Genomic DNA, 20,049 nt, shown 5'->3' with positions numbered 1-20,049 from the left:
AACGGAACTCCGGACTGCCCCCGACCTTCGTTCATTTCGCCGGGACCTAAAAACCTGGCTCTTTGAGCTATCTGGTCTGGACTGAGGGGTTTTAATGTTTTTAGATTGTGATTTTAATTTTTTGGGGCTAGACTTAATTTAATTTTATTTTAATTTTATATTGTATTGTTTTTAAATTTTGCCTTGTAAACCGCCCTGAGTCCTTCGGGAGTAGGGCGGTATATAAACCGAATTAATAAATAAATAATAAATATTTTAAATTTACTGTGGTACAGTATGCCTCATTTTGTGATGCTTTTTGAGATGACTAAACAAACATTTTTCAAAAATATAGGTTCGTATCATAGCTGCACAAATACGTGGGTGTGATTTCATAGCTATTCCTCCGATAATTCAAATTTCTGAACCAATCTGAATCCCAGAATGAAACTGGTGTCATGGTTCTGACTAATGAGACAGTTCAAAGAACATTCTGGCATTGTTTATTCTAAAAAGTCTATAATAATGAGAACGAAGCATCGGCACTCATGGATGGATGCCAAAATCTGAATTCTCCTCCCCTGAACACATCATATCAAACACAATTCCCTCCCTTAATTTAAATGTCATAAATCACATTCTCCAATTAGTTTAACATGCAAAGCTTCTGTTCCATTCTATTTCAATGCCATTCCTTATCTTATTAAAAAAAACAATCGGGGTAGCATTCTCCTCCCCCCCCCCAGCTTCATTTTTCAAAAGCAAAACAGTTTTAAAAGGAAAGGCAAAAACGTCCAATGTTTGCAACGTTGACAACTGGGTTTTGTCAAATTGATTGGGAGCCAAGTCCAAGAACTGAAAGGTTTGTGCACATCCTTACCTGAAGCAACCGTCACTTGAATCACCTTTCCCTGAATCAACCTGATTCTGACATTCCAATCTCATGAAAGCTGATTAGAATAGAATAGAGCTGGAAGGGACCTTGGAGGTCTTCTAGTCCAGTCCCCTGCTTAAGCAGGACAACCTATACCATCTCAGACAAGTGACTGTCTAGTCTCTTCTTAAAAATCTCCAGTGATGGAGTGCCCACAATTTCTGGTGGTTAATTGTCCTCATTGTCAGGAAGCTTCTCCTTAATTCCAGGTTGCTTCTCTCTTTGATCAGTTTCCAACCATTGTTTCTCATCCTTCCATCTGATGCATTGGAGAATAATTTGACCCCCTCTTTTTTGTGGCAGCCCCTCAAACACTGGAATACTGCTATCATGTCTCCCCTGTTTCTTCTTTTTTTAGACTAGCCAAACCCAAGTCCTGCAGCTGTTCTTCATATGTTTTAGTCTCCAGGCCTTTGATCATCTTAGTTGCTCTTCTCTGACTTTTTTTCCAAATTCTCAACATCATTTTTGTGATATCAAAATTCATTGCAGTATTCCAGGTGTGGTCTCACTAGGGTTTTATAAAGCGTTACTAATACTTCATGTGATCTTGATTCTAAGCCTCTGTTTATACAACCCATACTCCTGTTTTATAGCCTCAATCCATTCCCAAACCTGTTTCCATACCATCAGCAGCCAGAATCACAGTGGTGAGATCATGCAGCTCAGCAATCTCTTTTTCGGACCAGCTGAAGCAATCCTCAGGATCTACAGCAAAATGAAAAAATATATGTACAAATACTTATTTTACTGCATATTTCAAATTTTCCATGGGGAACTGAGAACTGAATCAGGTTCTATCTGCAGGCTTACAATGTAAATTACATGCTGTGCAAGGAAAAAGGTATTGATAGGAAGAAAACATCTAGGCAGCTGGATTTTGGGGTTATTTTATGCCTTGATATACACATGTAGTCCTCAGCTTATGAGTACAATTAAGCCCAAAGTTTCTGTGGCTAAGCAAGGCATTTGTTAAGTGAATTTTGCCCCATTGTACTGTCTTTTTTGCCACAGTTGCTAAGCGAATAACAGCAGCTGTTCAGTGAATCACATGGGCATTAAACGAATCTGGCTCTCCCCCACTGACTTTGCTTGTGGGAAGTCACAAGTGGTGATCACATGATCCTAGGAAACGGCAACATGTTAGTTGCCAAGCACCCAAATTTTGATCACCTGACCATGGGGAAGCTGCAAAAGCGTGAAAAAATGGTGACGACACTTTTTTCAGTGCCGTTGTAATTTCAGCCACTAAACCAGGGTTAGGCAACCTTGGATCTTTTATGACTTGTGGACTTTAACTCCCAGAATTCCTGAGCCAGGCATGCTGAGGGGAAAGGGAGAGGTTTCCAAGCTGAGCCATGCTGGCTCAGGAATTCTGGGAATTGAAGTCCACAAGTCATAAAAGAGCCAAGGTTGCTATCCCTGCACTAAACAAATGGTTATAAGTTGAGAACTACCTGTATTGGCTACCAAGGAGGCAATCTAGCATAGGTGGTCACAGCCAACTGGGTGAAACCTGACCCTGTTTTCTTCTGTTGAAGCTAGTTAACAAGTAAGCAGCAATCCTGGGATGGCATCTACAGATCTGAGATTAATGTTGATTTATCAAAAAAAATGGCAGTTAGAAGTATATTGGACTGCCCAAAAATATAACTGAAGGATGGACATCAGATTTCTGATGCTGGAGATGTAAAAATTTGACTGACCCAGGTGACATGAACACATAAATCATGTGGGCTGTTTGGGGGATAGTATATTAAGGGACGCGGTGGCTCAGTGGGTTAGGATGCTGAGCTTGTCGATCAGATGGTCGGCAGTTTGGCGGGTCGAATCCCGAGTGCCGCGTAACAGAGTGAGCGCCTGTTACTTGTCCCAGCTTCTGCCAACCTAGCAGTTCGAAAGCACGTAAAAAATGCAAGTAGAAAAATAGGGACCACTACGGTGGGAAGGTAACAGCGTTCCGTGCGCCTCTGGCGTCTAGTCATGCCGGCCACATGACCACGGAGACGTCCTCGGACAAGCGCTGGCTCTTCGGCTTTGAAACGGAGATGAGCACCGGCCCCTAGAGTCGGAAACGACTAGCACACATGTGCGGGGGAACCTTTACTATATTAATGTACTGTATACTGATGGATTTGCATAAAAAGCTTTAAATGCTAAAACGTAGCAAGATGGGTGGTATACAAGTTAAAGAAATAAAATAAAATAAAATAAAATAATAAAATATTGAAGCAAATACCAGAACTTTGGAATTTGACTGTTTATCAGGATTTGTGGCTGTATCAAGCATGGAGGATGGGGTGGAGAAGGGCGGTATATAAATCAAATAAATAAATAAATAAATAAATAAATAAATAAATAAATAAATAAATAAATAAATAAATAAAAAGAATTATGTTAAGAAACTGGAAAACTGATGCTACTCCAGGGGGAGTAGGGGGCTGCTGGAAAGTGTAATATTCTCTACCAATCAAAAGTTACAGTAATAGTTGTTACCATGGCAGATATTCAGTAATATCTTACAATAATACAGTGCATTACTTATACTATAGTAGTGCGTTCATTGTTAAACCCATAATTATAAGTATAAAATATTTTTTCCTGTTTATCCTCTTAGTTTGTACTTTTGTACTTTTCTTTTTTCTCTTCAGGAATAATGACTGCTTTCTTAAAAATAAATTAACAAATTCTAAGATATATTTAATCTGTACTAGTCTTTGACCACAAGAAATGAAAATAAAATTATTTAAAAGCAGCAGAAATTTTGGGAGAAAATCCAATAGCAACTTCAACACTTGCTCAGAGATTAAGGCTGATTTTCATTTCATAATTCTGCTTTTACACAGCAATCTGACCACCTCAAGACCGCCGAGCCTGTTACACATCGGGTTTTATCGAAGAACCCACCCCTCTCTGTGAAGTTTTGGTTTAGCCCAGATGTCTTCAAACTCGGCCCTTTTATAACTCATGGACTTCAACTCCCAGAATTCCTCAGCCAGTGTGCCTGGCTGAGGAATTCTGGGAGTTGAAGTCCATGAATCATAAAAGGGCCAAGTTTGAAGACCCGTTTTAGCCTGTTCCCAACCACATTTGCTTATATTTCGTCTTTTTCTTTCATCATTCGTACACTGACACTTCCATTTAAAATCTGTTCTGTTTTGCACATTTATTTGAAGTGCCAGGGCCCTTCATGGCATGAAATAATTCAAGCAAATTTTAGATTTTAAAAGGAAGCATCTTTTGTCCATCTCAATAAAAGAAAAAAAAAACCCGAGATTCTCTTCTTTAAATGACACTTTGGGTTGTCTGCAACAAGCTGAATTCTACATTTTGCTCTTCATGCCTTTGACCCCCCCCAATTAAGCCAAGCAACACTATGGTTTACTCAATGAAATGTAAAAATGTAAAGGCTATACGCCTTTAGTTTCGTCATCTCAGATAAAATCCTGAGTTTTAAATTAGAGATTGGAAAGGAAACATCAAATCCAGCTATAGAGAAGGTTTACATACCAGTGCAGAAATTGTCTTCCTGCCAATCCAGCTTTTTAACTCTAATTTCACTTCCTAAAAAATCCGCAAAATAATAAGTGGAAAGAAAGGAAGACTATTAGGATACAAGCAGTGGTGGGATTCAAATACCTTAACATCCGGTTCTCTGCATGGAAGCAGGCATGGGCCTCCGAGGCCTAGAATGGACTTCCGGAAGTGACATCAGCGCACTTCCTGTGGACTGTCCTAAGCCTGGGAGGGCTCCTCCAGGCCTCTGAGGTCTAGAACAGACTTCTGGAAGTGACATCAATGCACTTCCAGCAGGGCGTTCTAGGCCTGGGAGGCCTCCACCAGGCCTAGAACGAACTTCCGGAAGTGACATCAACGCATTTCCGGCGGGCCGTTCTAGGCCTGGGAGGCCGCCTCCAGGCCTAGAATGGATTTTTAGAAGCAGCATGGGTTCAGCTGATTCTCTGAACTCAACAAAATTTAGCTACCAGTTCAGGGCTTCTGGTTTGCGCGCATGGTGCTGGCGGACATGCCGGGAGAAGCTCTCCCCCTGCCATTCAGTCTTACTTCATTGGAGGACCCTGTAAAGGGTTAAAAGTCACCCTGGAGGGGCAACCACCGTGAGGAGGCTATCTCTCTGCGATAGCGGAAGGGTGGCAGCCCTCTGTTTGATCCAGAGTTACTCCTCTGGACCGAAGAAGAAGAGATCGGCCATGTTAAGCCATTCCCTGCCGAAAGCCAAAATCACTATCAATCACAACGAAGCAATCTGGAGGATTTGGGTGAGACTTTACCCTTCTTACTTCCCTAATTACTTTCCTGTGGGACTTTCTTGAAAATCCTTTCCCCCTTCTTGAAAATTTGGCGACTGCTTACTTGAGGATTTACAACTTTAAAGCCTCAAAAGAAATCAAATGACTAAGCTAAATAACTAAGCATCTCTATCTGTACCTCTGAAATTTTTGGGCCACTAAAAAGTTTTTATTGTCTATTTTTATGGGGACCTACTACCCTATTTACTGCTAAAAATGAATTAATTGGATAACAGACATATTACTCTGCAAAAGGATTGTATATGCTATTGAGGACATCTTGTGGCGAAACCTGGTATAGCAAGTAATTTTTTTTTTACTCTGAGACCTGGCTTTAACAGATTTGTCCTTGACACTATCTTTAAAGATAAAAATTGGGAACACCTGGCACTGAAAACAACCTTTAGGAATAGTGGAGGTGGACATTTATTGACTTTTATTAAAATAGCCTCCACTAAAGGCCTATCTGTAAAATATTAAAGAAATGGAAGAATATATCCCACCACTTGACTATAAACTCATACTTGATACAATTCTGGCAATGACCGCAGAAATAAAAGCCAGACTTAAAGACAAATTTGATAGCACAAAGTTAACAAATGAGACACTTACTTCAATTGATGAATTGACAATCCAAAAACGAACAGAGGATGAGGAATTTAATAACAAAACAGGGGACTTTAAAATACAAGTACAATATACTGAGAGCCTTGAAGCCCAAACTTTGATTTCAACTATAAAACCTACAATCCAAGAAATAACAAAAGCTGAAGAAAGCAATACTAAGATGGAGGATGCCAAAGGCCTTCAAATACAGTACACCAAGACTTCAACCAAACAAACAATAATTACAACCCCAGATATGACCTCTTACTTAAGCCAGATGGATTGGAAAGAAGAAGACCAGAGTGAACTAAGAACAACTTCACTACACCAAACATGGAGATTGGATTTACTGCAATGAAAATTTAATGACTACAAAGGGGTCACTCTCTATGATAAATTGATAACTGGATGGTCTCCCTGGATTCAAACAGGAAGAAAGGGAGACACATTTGAGAAGCTAAAGGCAATGCTATGGAAGCCTGCCTGGCACAAAAAGAAAGCTACAATTAGATTTAAATGATTTTTTCTTCTTTTTCTGTTTTAAGTGTTAGGACTTGCAATAATAAAGCTTAAATTTTTCTCTCAATTGTTAAAAGATATAAACTGAGTCTATATATCTAGGATCTAGATTTTTAAGGGAATGAAAATTAGCTACAAATAATAAAACATACTTTCTTAACTATAGATGAATTGTAAGGATGACAAATAGCATATGTATGTATTTCAGATATGATAATTACTATATAATGAAATAGATTAGCTTTCAGAACATAACTTTGAATTATATTATAGAATTTGCAATGATATAATAAGAGATATTATTTTAAAAAATGGATGAACTATTAAGATGTTAAATAGAATATATTTGTTGTAATGATAGAGCTAAAAAATTTTCTTAATGGCCTAAGGGGAATCTTTAAAAGATACACATTTATTGTGTACTTAACTTTTGGACCTTTAAAGGAAAGGAAAGTTAGCTATTAGAATTGACATATTACAGAATTTGGAAGAATACAACAAAATATATTTTCTCAATAATTAGTGAACTATTAAGATGTTAAATAGAATAAATTTGTATAACATAAGAATGCACTGAAATGAACAATATATGTATTTTAGATAGGATAATTACTATATAATGAAATGGGGAAATGTGGGCTACCCAAAAATTAAGTTTTCTTTTATATATTATAGGCTAGTTCGGATTATCTTATTCCAATTAGGTAAAATGTAAAAACAGGACATGGATATGTATATGTGAAAATATAATGAAAATTGTTCTAAATGATTGTGTTATAATTAGAAATGTATTAATTTGATTAGTTTGACTATGCTATCATAACTAAGGGAATTGGAGAGGGAATTCTTGTTGATGTAACTTGACCTATCTACAAATGACTGTTATTTACTATTGTTTACTTTTAACTACCCAACCACCGTATTGCTTCATAAATACCTGGACGTAAAACTAAAAAATCAATAAAACTTGTATTAAAAAAAAATAGCTACTGGTTCTACTGAACCGGTTCGAACTGGTTGAATCCCACCACTGGATACAAGCAATTCATAAAATAAACAAGAATATAGTTGCAATGCCATTGCGATGTGTCTTGGATTAATGTCATAGTTCTGATAGATGAAGCCAGTTAAAAGAACTTCAAGGCAAAGATTTCTTCCTTAAAGAACATTTTATTCAGGAAACAAAGTATCAGCACTTACATAGTTGAACCCAAGAATATTCCCTTCCCGATACAATATAACAAGTTGCAATTCCCACCCCATAAAGGCTGTCATAAATCACATTCACCAATTAATCTAAAACACAGGCTCTCCTCCCCACTTTACAGCCCACCAAACCTTTATCTAGAATTGACCTTGAAACGCACCCAGCTGCAATTGTTTAGACCAGGGGTAGGCAACCTTGGCTCTTTTATGACTCGTGGACTTCAACTTCCAGAATTCCTGAGCCAGCCTAACTTAAAAAGCTCAAGCATTCCCCCTTTCCCCCCTTCTATATCTGAGGATCCCAAACAACAGAAAAAGCACATGTAAAGCAAAAGGTAAAATGGCTGCAATTTCTTAATTGTCACATCGTTGACATCCAACTTACAACCACAACTGGGACTGGAATTGCATTGCTAAGCTAATCGCCATGGGATCGGGCCAGATTTTACAGCCATTTTCACTGCGGCAATTAACCGAGTCAACATAGTCGTTAAGTGAATCACATGGCTGTTAATTGGATCTGGCTTTCCCTATTAACTTTGCTTGTTGGAAGCTGCCTGTGAAGGTTGCGCACTGTGACCATGTGGCTCAGGAGATTTGCAATCCCAAGACTAGTTATAGTCGTAACCTCAAGAATGAGTCTTATTTTTCAGCAGTGTTACAACTTGGAATTGTTGAACAAATGGCCATAAGGATTACCTGTGCTATGTACTGTAGAGATATTTACCCATTCTATACACGTAGACCTTGACAACAGTTCATTTAGTGACCATTCAAAGTTACAACAGTACTGAAAAAAGCGACTTATGATCATTTTTCACATTTATGACCGTTGCAGCGTCCCCATTGGACACATGATCAAAATTCAGACGCTTGGCAACTGGCTCATATTTATGATGGTCTATCAGATCCCCAAACCCTTATTGTTTTCCCTGCATATGTGTTCCTGTTTGGGGCCTGCCATTCTGCTGGGAAGGTGGGGGGGACTTGCTTGGGATAACTTTTGCTTTCTACCCTTCCTTTCCCGCCTCTATCCATTGAGAGAAGAAAGTGCCTCCTTTTCTTTCTTCTTCTTGATTACGGAGAAATGAAACTGGAGAAGACCTTGAGATGCACGCCAACTGTGCCAGCTACCTGCGCATCATGCCACCTGTGGATTGACTGGATTTCAAATGGAAATTATGACTCTGGTGGGAGGAGGAATATTCCTGGTTTAACTATACCGTTTAAGCGGGATTTTCCCCAGATCTCGCCTTCACTTCCCTACTGTCACTAACCCCTAATAAAAGTTTCCTTTTGAGACAATGCCTGTTTCAAGAGTTCTGCTTTCTTGGGTGGCTTAGCTGAGGTGGGTCCTTACACGGTCGCAGTGTCCCAAGGTCACATGATCCCCTTTTGCGACCTTCTAAGCCAAAGGGACGCGGTGGCTCAGTGGGTTAGGACGCTGAGCTTGTCGATCAGAAGGTCGGCAGTTTGGCAGGTCGAATCCCGAGTGCCGAGTAACAGAGTGAGCGCCTGTTCCTCGTCCCAGCTTCTGCCAACCTAGCAGTTCTAAAGCAGGTAAAAATGCAAGTAGAAAAACAGGGACCACTACGGTGGGAAGGTAACAGCGTTCCGTGAACCTTTGGCGTCTAGTCATGCCGGCCACATGACCACGGAGATGTCCTCGGACAAGCGCTGGCTCTTTGGCTTTGAAATGGAGATGAGCACCGGCCCCTAGAGTTGGAAACGACTAGCATGCATGTGCGGGGGAACCTTTACCTTTACCTAAGCCAAATCAATGGGGAAGCCAGATGCACTTAACAACCGGGTGACTAACTTATCAACTGCAGTGATTCACTTAACGACTATGGCAAAAAAGGTTGTAGAACGTGGCAAAATTCACTGAACAAATGCTTGCTCAGCAACAGAAATGTTTGGCTCAATTGCGGTTGTATGTTGAGGACCATCTGTGTCTTTTTTTCTTCCCTTTTATAACTTCCATGCATTTTTAGCTTAATAATTTCAACTTTCCTTTTTAAAAACTATTTTATTCCTCTTTTTAATGACTGTATCCTCCCCCCTTATTGCTGCTCTTTGATCATAATAAATACTGAAACAAGGAGGTAAATTAGGATCATGTACACTGAAGATGTTACCTAGCCTGATAACGAAATGTTTGGGAACCAACCCACAAGCTTGGAGAAGGAAACTTCGCCCTCATCCTACAGATATTCACCACGTTTGTAGATCATGTACTAGAGCACGGGTCGGCAACCCATGGCTCCGGAGCCGCATGCGGCTCCAGAGCCGCATGCGGCTCTTTAAGCCATCTCCTGCGGCTCCCAGTCCTCCTCCACCATTCTGGAAAAAAAGTGGGACGAAGGCAGCAGCTCTCCAAACGGGTGGCGGTGGCAGCGGTTTGGAGAGCTGCGCACGCAGCTCTCCAAACCTACAATGCCCCGTTTGCAAAGCTGCTGCCTTCGTCCAGCTCTCCAAATGGGCGGCGGTGGTTTGGAGAGCTTCTGCCCTCATCCGTGTTTGACCAAGGCAGCAGCTCTCCAAATTGGGTGGCGGAGGCAGCTCTCCAAACCTCCGCCACCCCGTCTGGAGAGCTGCTGCCTTCGTCCATGCACATTTTGCCTTGTTCTGCGCATGTGCATGCGTGCACGCACATTTTGCGGCTCCCACTTTTTTGTGTGTGTGACGGAACCGGTTCCGAGTGGCTCTTTTGCTGTTTCAGGTTGCTGACCCCTGTACTAGAGGAATGCAGTGTACTTTTCTTCAATGAAGAGAAGAAAATGTAGTACACAAATACTCTTTTAGATATCCATTGGAATCATGAGGATTGAAGGATAGATAGGATAGACTAATAATTTTTTTTTCAAAATTTCTTGTTCTTCTATAGAACTTATGGCCAGATTAAAATGATAAAACATATTAGCCACTTGTCCAGAGGCAGCACTCAAGATCATAAGTCATAAAATATACCGGAAGCAAGTATATGAAGTACATGCAGTGGTACCCTGGTATTCAACTGCTTTGAAACTCATTGAATTTGGTACTCAACGTATTTTGACAGGAAAATTTTTGTCCCAGTACTCATCGTTTGTTTGGTTCTTGATGCACAAGCTAGAACATGTCATTGTCGGCTGCCTTGTGGCTCGTTATATTATACCTTATGGGAAAAATCTGTTGGGTACTCATCGCATGTCCCGGAACCAATCAAAGATAACCACTGTATCACTCAGTGCATCTCAAATTTGATGTTTGTTTTAGTTGCTGAACATGAAAACATTGAACAATTTTGATAGCACATTTCAACACAATCTCATGCAGGTTTGTTCAGCATCAACCCCCACACACACACATTTATATCCAATGGAACTTACTTATCTTTTACCTGCTGGCTCAGTGATGTGCTTGTTTAAGGCTACATTTCGTTCACACATGCTCAGTAGGTCTTCACCAACATCTTTAAAAACAAAAAAGATGAGAGATATCAGAATCCCAAAGAGCCGGTTTGCGGAAGGTGCTGGCCTAGAAGCCAGGAGATGGTGAGTTTTAGTCCTGTCTTAGGCATGAAAACCAGCTGGATGACTTTGGGCCAATCACCAGGAGATGGTGAATTCTAGTCCCGCCTTAGGCATGAAAGCTGGTTGGGTGACTTTGGGCCAGTCCTCTCTCAACCCAACTCACCTTACAGGGTTGTTGTTTTGGTAAAAATAAAGAGAGAGGGGTATTATGTATGTTTGCCATCTTAAGTTGACTAATACATGTGTGTTTCAATAAACAAAAGGCAAGATAAATATCTAATAGTTTCATGCCGAGTTAACTCACAAGTAAGTCCTCAACCTATGGTCACAATTGGAACTGGAACTTCCACAGCTAAACAATGTGGCCATTTAGTGAATCAGGCCTAATTTTATGACCTTTTTGTTGGGGTCATTAAGCAAATCAGGTTCCCCCAACTGCCTTTGCTCGCTGGAAGCTGGCTAGGAAGCTTGCGAACAGCAATAATGTGACCCTGGGATGCTGCAAGTGTCATAAATACATGCCGATTGCCAAGTATGCAAATAGTGACACTGTGACAGCAAGGATGTTGTGACAGTCAGTCATTTTTTTTAGTACCATTGTAGTCACTAAATACATGGCTGTACGTCGGGGATGACAATAGGCATTTTGAAAACATGGGACTCCTTTTTGAAACGTTGTTTTTAAATAGCCCAATATTATGATTTCCAAACCACCCAAAAAGTTGAACTAAAGAGATACCTGTGCAATAAACGGTCTTGGCAGCTTTTGCCATGATGATGCCAACAAACCCGATTCCTGCCCCAAGCTCCAGCACGGTGCAACCCTTGAACAGATCTTGCTTTGAGAGGATGTAATCAGCAAGCAGGAAAGCTCCTCGCCAGACCTTCGAAACCAGGAAGAATTATTATATGAGATGTGGACTTAAAAGGATGGGAAATGGACAGCAATCCTGCTTCCTACCTGCTTCCCAACATCTTCTAAAGGTGTCGCCATGGTGTGCTCTGGAACAGAAAAACAGACAAGGAATCTTTTTCATTATGCCAAATTCATTATTGCCCCCCAAAACGTATTCTTCAAAACTGCTTTTGCCCTAAAGCTCAGAAAATATGAACATGAAAAGACAGGAGTGGAAAATACTTCCTTTCTTGAGATATGGTTTGAAAACTGTATAATTCACAGCCTATCAAAGTAGGAAGGGCAAAAATCCGAAATGGAGAATTAAAGTATGAACTTTTAATTCCTGTTCACCATTGTAATAAAAAAAGAGATCTTGTTCTGCCCTAAAGTGAAAAACCAACCCTGTACAGCAGTGTTTCTCAACTGTGCAACTTTTAAGATGCGTGGACCTCAACTCAATTCTCCAGCCAGCCATATTGTAAATGTTGTAAATTGTGGTCATGTGATTGTGGGACGTTACTAGGATTGTAAATGTAGGTCAGCTGGCAAGTGTACAAACGGGATCACATGATTACCCTCCCTCCATTGTCAGCACTTTGAATCCAAGTCATAAGTAGCCCTGTTGTAACCTTGAATGGTTGCTAAGCAATTGGTTATAAGCTGAGCACTACTTGTATGAGAAATGAATATTAGGGTGTTACTGACCTATTTTAACAACATCGCAACTGTTGCTGTCCTGCTCCTGTTCTTCCAAGACATCTCCACCCTTAGTCAAAATGATGGGGCAGGCCTTAGTCCTTGTATTATCCTCATCTCCTGCAGGAGGGAGGGGCACTTTCCGGACCACCTGCAGGTCCCCATCATCATCCAACAAGGCCTTAATTCTTCCACAGGAATCACCTTCCTTTTTGGGACTGTCTGGAGAATCTTCAGCACCAGCTCTGCCGTCTGCAATTAATTCTTCCTCACTTCTGACCTGGCAGCCCAGGGATGCTTTTTGGTCTCCATGTTCCTTCTCAGGGTCGCCCTGGTTATCGTCCAAAAGAAGTCTGAACTGCGAGAGAAAGACTAAGAGGCAACAATTTCAGATGATTATTACTTTGCAAGCAGACGACCTGCACATTTAAAGAAACTTAAAAGGAGAATTAGGCTTTCTAAAGTTCTAGGGACTGTTTTCCCTAGATTTTTATTTTACAGTTATTTGGGACACATCCATCAATTTAACTGGGCTTGCATATGTTTTGGAAACTACGTGAAACTGAACTCTTAATTATGTATATGGAGGTTTAAAATTCCTATACTGAGTGATTCGAGTTTCTTCACTTCTATCATGTTCTGCTCCTGTTCTTGTCTTCTTACCGTCCTTCGGGAAAGGGCGGTATATAAATCCAATTAAATAAATAATAAATAATATTCTGCAACAATTCCAAGCAATAGACATTCTGAGGATTTCAAATCAGATATAGGGAAATATCTTCTGTCTTGGGCTTCGCAGATGTATTTCATTTCTGTTCCATCAAGCCCATCCATGTGCTGTCCTCCCTCTGAAGTCTCTTCCTTTTTACTTAAATCTTCTATCAGACCCTTCATGGTCCCTTTCTTACTTGGATGCATTTTACTAGTATTGTCAGAATCCACTCATATTTCATTTCTCTCTCTGTGCAAACCCAAATCTCACCCCCCTTACTGGATTCTGCCATTCCCAAGGAGGAAAGAGAAGACAGGGGTGCTAATTGCCCCCTCTCTTTCCCTTAGATGCAATGTTTGCATATTCAGCCTGCCTGGTGGCCATCATAAGACCGATGGAAGAAACCCTCTCCCTCTGAACTTCGAACAACAACAAAGAAGGGGGTGGGGAAAATTCTGGCTCTTGCCGATGAAAGGAAATCCTCTCCCTATCTGATTTACGAACAAACAAGGAAGGTGTGTGTGTGTGGGGAATTCTGGTTTGTATCTCCGGATGGAATGTGAAGGAGAGGAAGTAATAATGTTGCAAATGGTTCTCCTTTTTCCCACGAGGGGTTTGACACCTGAGACTTGACTGATCTGGGTCTGACCAAATGGACTAAGGGGTGAGGTTATTACTCGGGGACACTTTACAAGTATTGATCTGTGAGACAGTTTTCAGATCCTGTCTATGCTATCTATGTTTTAGTAAAAGTTCCTGCTTGGACAATCTTGTCTCCAAGAGTTTTTCTTTCCTAAAATGTGGATTGGAGTGGGTTCTAACAAGTATGTTCCCCTCATTTCTCCTCTTCTTCCTTATTGTATCCTCTCTTAAGCACATGCACTAAACCATAAACCATGGCTGAGAACTGTAGCTAGTTGGGTTTGCACAATATGAGCAAGTCAAAAGCACTGCAAGCTCTGTGAGTTCAGTCACTCTTATTCTCTCTCAATCAACAGCATCCACTCCTTATGGGTGGCATTAACTGTTATATTACCTGGCTGGCCAACAGCATTCAGTCTCACCATAAAATGCCTTCTGTTTGCAGTGTGGAGGTGAATATCAGAAAGTACTGTATCACTTTGAAATACTGTTTCATCCATAGTCTCTCTCACCTTCTCCAACTAAATGTGCTGGGACTGGATCATCTATAATTACAAAAAGCAACATCCTATTGACACAAAAAAGGTTGAAATATTTCACATCTGCCTATAAAATCCAACATGTGTGCATCCCATCAGCTTGATGCTGCAATGGTTGTAAGCATGAAAAACAGACATATGTCATTTTTTTTCAGTGCCACTGTAACTTCAAATGGTCATTAAATAAATGGTTTAAGTTGAGGCCTATCCGTGCTTCACACATTTTTATATTAACATTACTTTGAAGGTACAGCAGCACTGTTGTGTATATATTCCACAAAGTAATACAGCCTTGTGTGGAAAGTATATAGTTCAGATTGTAATCCTCTACTTATTTACTTGGGAGTAGGCTCCAAAGAGTTCAGCAGAATTTAACAGCAGATAGGATTCAGCCTGCATGGTTAAAAAAAATAAAAATAAAACTGACTTCTTGCTATTTTATTCATGCTATTAATAAAATTTGTGTGCCATACTTCAAAGCCAGTCTTGCTGTAGAAGAAATAGTATTGTATATGAAGAAGTGTGTAATAAGGTAGTTTCTACATAGATTAGGAAGGAGCACAGTGCACAAAAAATCCTTTGAAGTCCTTTTTGAACTCTGTTGAATTTGTATGAATATAACTATTAATCCATTTTATTTACCTTGGATTCTTATTGGCCCTTACTTTTCATGCAGTGTTCCATTAGATAGCGCAGGTCCTGGCTTGCTCCTTGGTTCTCCAAGGACCTGCGGGAGATGAAACGCCGGAGAAGGGGCCTAGAGAGCATTTGGAAAACCAGTCGGTCCGAGTCTGACCGAACACAGTTAAGATCCTTCTCTAGATCTTATCTTGTGGCAATGGAGGTGGCAAAGCGTGCTTACTTCACCACCCTCATTGCGTCCGCAGATAACCGCCCGGCCGCCCTGTTTAGGGTGACCCGCTCCCTTTTAAATCAAGGGACGGGAGAGGACCCCTGACGAGGACGGGCCGAGGAATTTAGTAAATATCTGGTGGACAAAATTGCTCAGATTAGGGCTGGTCTGGACTCTGACTGGGCAGTATCTGACGAGAGGAAAATGGTAGGTCTGGCCGAGAACATTTGGGAAGAGTTTGATCCTGTGACTCCGGATGAAGTGGACAGGATCATGGGGAAATTAAGTGCCGCCACATGTCTGTTGGACCAGTGTCCCTCCTGGCTGGTCTATGCGTCTCGGGAGGTTACACGAGGCTGGCTCCTAGCAGTTATCAATCACTGAGTGAAGGGTACTTCCCTGACGCCTTGAAAGAGGCGGTGGTAAGGCCCCTCCTTAAGAAACCTGCATTGGATCCAGCTATTTTAAATAACTTTCGTCCTGTCTCCAACCTTCGCTTTCTTGCGAAGGTTGTTGAGAGCGTGGTGGCACGGCAGCTCCCTTTGGTCCTGGAGGAAACTGAGTATCTGGATCCGTACCAATCGGGTTTCAGGCCCGGGTATAGCACGGAGACGGCATTGGTCACGCTGGTGAATGATCTCTGGCGGGCCTGAGATAGGGGTTATTCCTCTGTCCTGGTCCTATTAGATCTCTCAGCAGCTTTTGATACCATCGACCACGGTATCTTGCTGCGTCATCTTGAGGGGCTGGGAGTGGGAGGCACCGTTTTGCGGTGGTTCTCCTCCTACCTTTCGGACCGTTCGCAGATGGTGTTGGCAGGGGGGCAGAGGTCAACCCCTAGGCCCCTTAGCTGTGGGGTGCCTCAGGGGTCGGTACTCTTGCCTCTCCTCTTCAACAACTATATGAGGCCGCTGGGAGAGATCATCCGTGGCTTCGGGGTGGGGTATCATCAATATGCTGATGATACCCAGCTTTTCATCTCCACCCCGAACCAACCCAGTGATGCCCTCGATGTGATGTCCCGTTGCCTGGAAGCGGTACAGATTTGGATGGGAAAGAACAGGCTCCGGCTCAACCCGGCCAAGACTGAGTGGCTTTACGTGCCGGCATCTCATTTAGTCCAAGAGGTTCCATCTTTGGTTATAGGAGGACAGATGTTACCTCCCGTTGATAGAGCACACAATCTAGGCGTCCTCCTGGATTCACAACTCAGTTTTGAAGATCATATTGGAGTCGTGGCTAGGGGGACATTTGCCCAGGTTCGCCTGGTATGCCAGTTGCGCCCCTTTCTGGACCGAGATGCCCTACGTACAGTCACCCACGCACTCGTTAAATCCCGTATAGATTACTGCAATGCTCTCTACATGGGGCTGCCCTTGAAGACCACCCGGAGGCTTCAGCTGGTGCAGAGTGCGGCCGCGCGAGTAGTGATGGGAGCACCCCGATACTCCCATATTACACCCCTCCTGCGTGAGCTGCATTGGTTACCGGTTGTCCTCCGGGTGAGATTTAAGGTGCTGGTACTTACCTTTAAAGCCCTACATGGCTTAGGCCTGGGATACTTGCAGGACCATCTGCTGCCGGGAACGACTTCCCATCGCCCAGGACGCTCACACAGAGAAGGCCTTCTCAGGGTACCGTCGGCTAGACAATGTCGGCTGGCGACCCCCAGGGGGAGAGCCTTCTCTGTGGGAGTGCCAGCCCTATGGAACCAGCTCCCCCCTGAGCTTCGGATGGCCCCGGATCTCCGGTCCTTTCGCCGCAGCCTCAAAACACTCCTTTTCCACCTGGCTGACCTGGACTGACAGGGATTTTAATTATGTTTTTAATTTTTAACTCTTAATTTTTAATTTATTTTAATTTTAATTTTTATTTATTCTACAGGGGCCTTTAATTTTAATTTTTATTTAACTTCTGTATTTATTGTACGTTTTTGTTGTTAGCTGCCCTGAGTCCTTTGGGAGATAGGGCGGCATATAAGTCCCAATAATAAATAAATAAATAAATAAATGTAAACAACACTTGTACTTTAGAGGAAGTTTTTAGGACTAATAATTGTAGTAACAGCTTTAAGTTTGACTAAACACATGAAGATAACTTGCTAATTTCTGAGTTCTCTTCACATACATACATACATACTTAAGGGCTATTATTCACACTTGAAGAGCAAAATATTTTATTACTTTCCGCATAAGAAAATTAATCAAATATTAGGAAAAAATTTACACAATGATTAAAAATAAGATTCCTTCTAATGTAAGCATCCCAAACGCATGTTTTGAAGTAGATATTTACAATATAAGTATTTGTATCTAGAAAGCAACATGTTATTTTCAAGTACTGCTAGACTATAACAACTGCTAGGCTGAACATAACTTAAAGCTTTACTACACAATGCCCAAGACAAAGCAGTCTAACAAATATAGCAAGTTAGGTCATAAGGTTTTAATTTAAATAAACCAAAGTCTAACACTAAACCAAATTAAAACTTAGTAACTACAAGCATATAAAGCTAAATTTTGACAATGCCTTGTTTTTGTGGCTTGCCATTTGCAATCCATCAATGAGGAATTCTGGGAGCTGAAGTCCACAAGTCATAAAAAGGCCAAGTTTGAAGACCCCTGATGTATGCCTTCCTAGATTACCCTGCCCCCCCCCCCGTTAATTCAATAATCAAATTAAGTCTGTTGTGGAAGTACATTTCTACAATGCAATCTTTCCCAAGTACATTTATAAAAGGGTAAGATTAGCCTTGCATAACAGAAGTATGGCTTTTCTCTCCATTGTAAAATGTCTCATTTCCTTGGCAAATATGTACTTACATATGATGGGGAGCTAGAAAAAAATCTGCACATGGGCAGAGACACTCTTTTAGATGAGTGCCAAACACAATGATGAACCAGAGGGCAGATGAACCTGGAGCAGCATGAAGTACAGGGAATCAGGTAGTGCATTTCTACATCAACCTGCTGGGGGAGGAGGGAACGGCACACAAGGAAGGCAGTAACATACTAAGAGTCAGAAGGGACCTTGGAGGGCATCTAGTCCAACCCCTTGCTCCCACAGGAGACCTATACTATTTCTGATAAATGGCTGTCCAGTTTCTTCTTAAAAGCCTCTAGTGATGACACACCCACAACTTCTGAAGGTCAGCCATTCCACTGGTCAATTGTTCCGTCAGGAAGTTTCTCCTTAGTTCCAGGTTGCGTCTCTCCTTGATTTAGTTTCCATCTGTTGTTTCTTGTCTTGCTTTCTGGTGCTTTGGAAAATAAGTTGACCCTCTCTTCCTCATGGCAGCCTTTCAAATAGTGGAACACTGCTATCATGTCCTCCCTAGTCCTTCTTTTCTTTAGACTAGTTATATCCAGTTCCTGCAGTTGTGAGCCGCCCTGAGTCCTTAGGGAGAAGGGCGGCCTATAAATTTAATAAATCCTAATCCTAAAGCCAGCAAGGTCACAGGGCTATACAAATGGAGACTAATCAAGGAGAGAAGCAACCCAGAATTAAGAAGCTTCCTGACAGTGAGAACAATTAACCAGTGGGACTGCTTGCCTCCCAAAGTTGGAGGTGCTTCATCACTGGAAGTTTCCAAGAAGAGACTGGACAGCCACTTGTCTGAAATGGTATAGACTTTCCTGCTTGATCAGGCGGTTGGACTAGATGACCTCCAAGGTCCCTTCCAATTCCGTTATGTTACTGCTTTGGGGGACAGTTAAACCAACGTGGCTTTTTTTACAAATTCATCCTTACTTCGTGTCTCTTAAGAATTCTCCCAGAATTCCACTTTCTTTCCCTGCCTTTTCAACTTTCAGTCCCTCCTTCCAATGAGAAGGGGCGCCTGGCACGCTGCAAGCGCGCAGAGGCAATCATTTCTATTACTCCCCTCCTCACGGTTGCTTCCCGCAGTCCAGCGCAAGCACTTTTGCGCGTGGAGGGAGCGGAACAAACAGCTCGCGAACTCCCTTTCCGCTCCGTCTCCACTCACCTCCTCCCGCGCTGCAGAGACGCGAAACGCAAAGCCACCATTTTTATATCGTTGGTCCCCTCCCAGCTGCTTCCTGTTTCCGACTTCCGGTTTATGCTTTTGTAGCGCCCCGCCCCTCGCGCGAACTGACCAATCGTTGACGAGGGTACCTTAGAGGGCGGGGCTGTTGTACTCCGCACTGAAAGGATCGTCCTCCTCCCGCGCTTTAGGGTTGCTATGGCAACCTACGCTATAGACTGGACGGGAATGCTGGTTCCCCCCCTTGAACAAAATGGTGGTACTTAGGGTCTCTCATTTTGATATTTCAGGGATTTAAATTGTGGCAGTTTACATTAGCTGCAATTAAAAGTCCAATAGGTCAGAAGTTGTAATGCTCCATCACTGGAGGTTTTTTAAGAAGAGACTAGGCAGCCATTTTATGTTTGAGTGGGAGGTTGGACTAGAAGACCTTCAAGGTCCCTTACAACTTTGATATTTTATTAAAACATTTCACAATACATAATTCCATGGCTAACTCAGCTATAGTATACTGAATATATATAAATATAATATATAGCTGCCTGCAATTAGTGCAGGTTCGCATCCCACCAGGCTCAAGGTTGACTCAGCCTTCCATCCTTCCGAGGTAGGTAAAATGAGGACCCAGATTGTTGGG

The 20,049-nt window shown here is 41.9% G+C and overlaps 1 protein-coding gene across 7 annotated transcripts in view; it reads right to left on the bottom strand.

Annotated features, from left to right (window-relative positions):
- The window catches only part of METTL22 (methyltransferase 22, Kin17 lysine), a 29,819-nt gene extending 10,363 nt beyond the window's left edge, over nt 1–19,456 (bottom strand). For 3 of the 7 annotated variants that reach the window (XR_014027834.1, XM_081338555.1, XM_081338560.1), the window contains exons 1-8: nt 19,395–19,455; nt 14,412–14,562; nt 12,673–13,035; nt 12,031–12,071; nt 11,809–11,953; nt 10,937–11,008; nt 4,424–4,477; nt 1,541–1,621 (exon numbers count right to left, since the gene is read on the bottom strand). Coding sequence is in view for 6 of the 7 variants with exons in the window: in XM_081338555.1 (XP_081194681.1) it covers nt 1,541–1,621; nt 4,424–4,477; nt 10,937–11,008; nt 11,809–11,953; nt 12,031–12,071; nt 12,673–13,035; nt 14,412–14,517 (862 nt within the window). In the remaining variant the exon portion in view is untranslated. The other 4 variants (XM_081338556.1, XM_081338559.1, XM_081338558.1 and 1 more) reach the window with 4 other exon arrangements.
- Between the last annotated feature and the right edge of the window lie 593 nt (nt 19,457–20,049).

The sequence above is a fragment of the Vipera berus genome (assembly GCF_964194415.1).
Source record: "Vipera berus genome assembly, chromosome: 13".
Taxonomy (NCBI): Eukaryota; Metazoa; Chordata; class Lepidosauria; order Squamata; family Viperidae; genus Vipera; species Vipera berus.
Note: the sequence above shows the minus strand (reverse complement) of the source record. Positions and strands in the feature narration are given on the sequence as shown.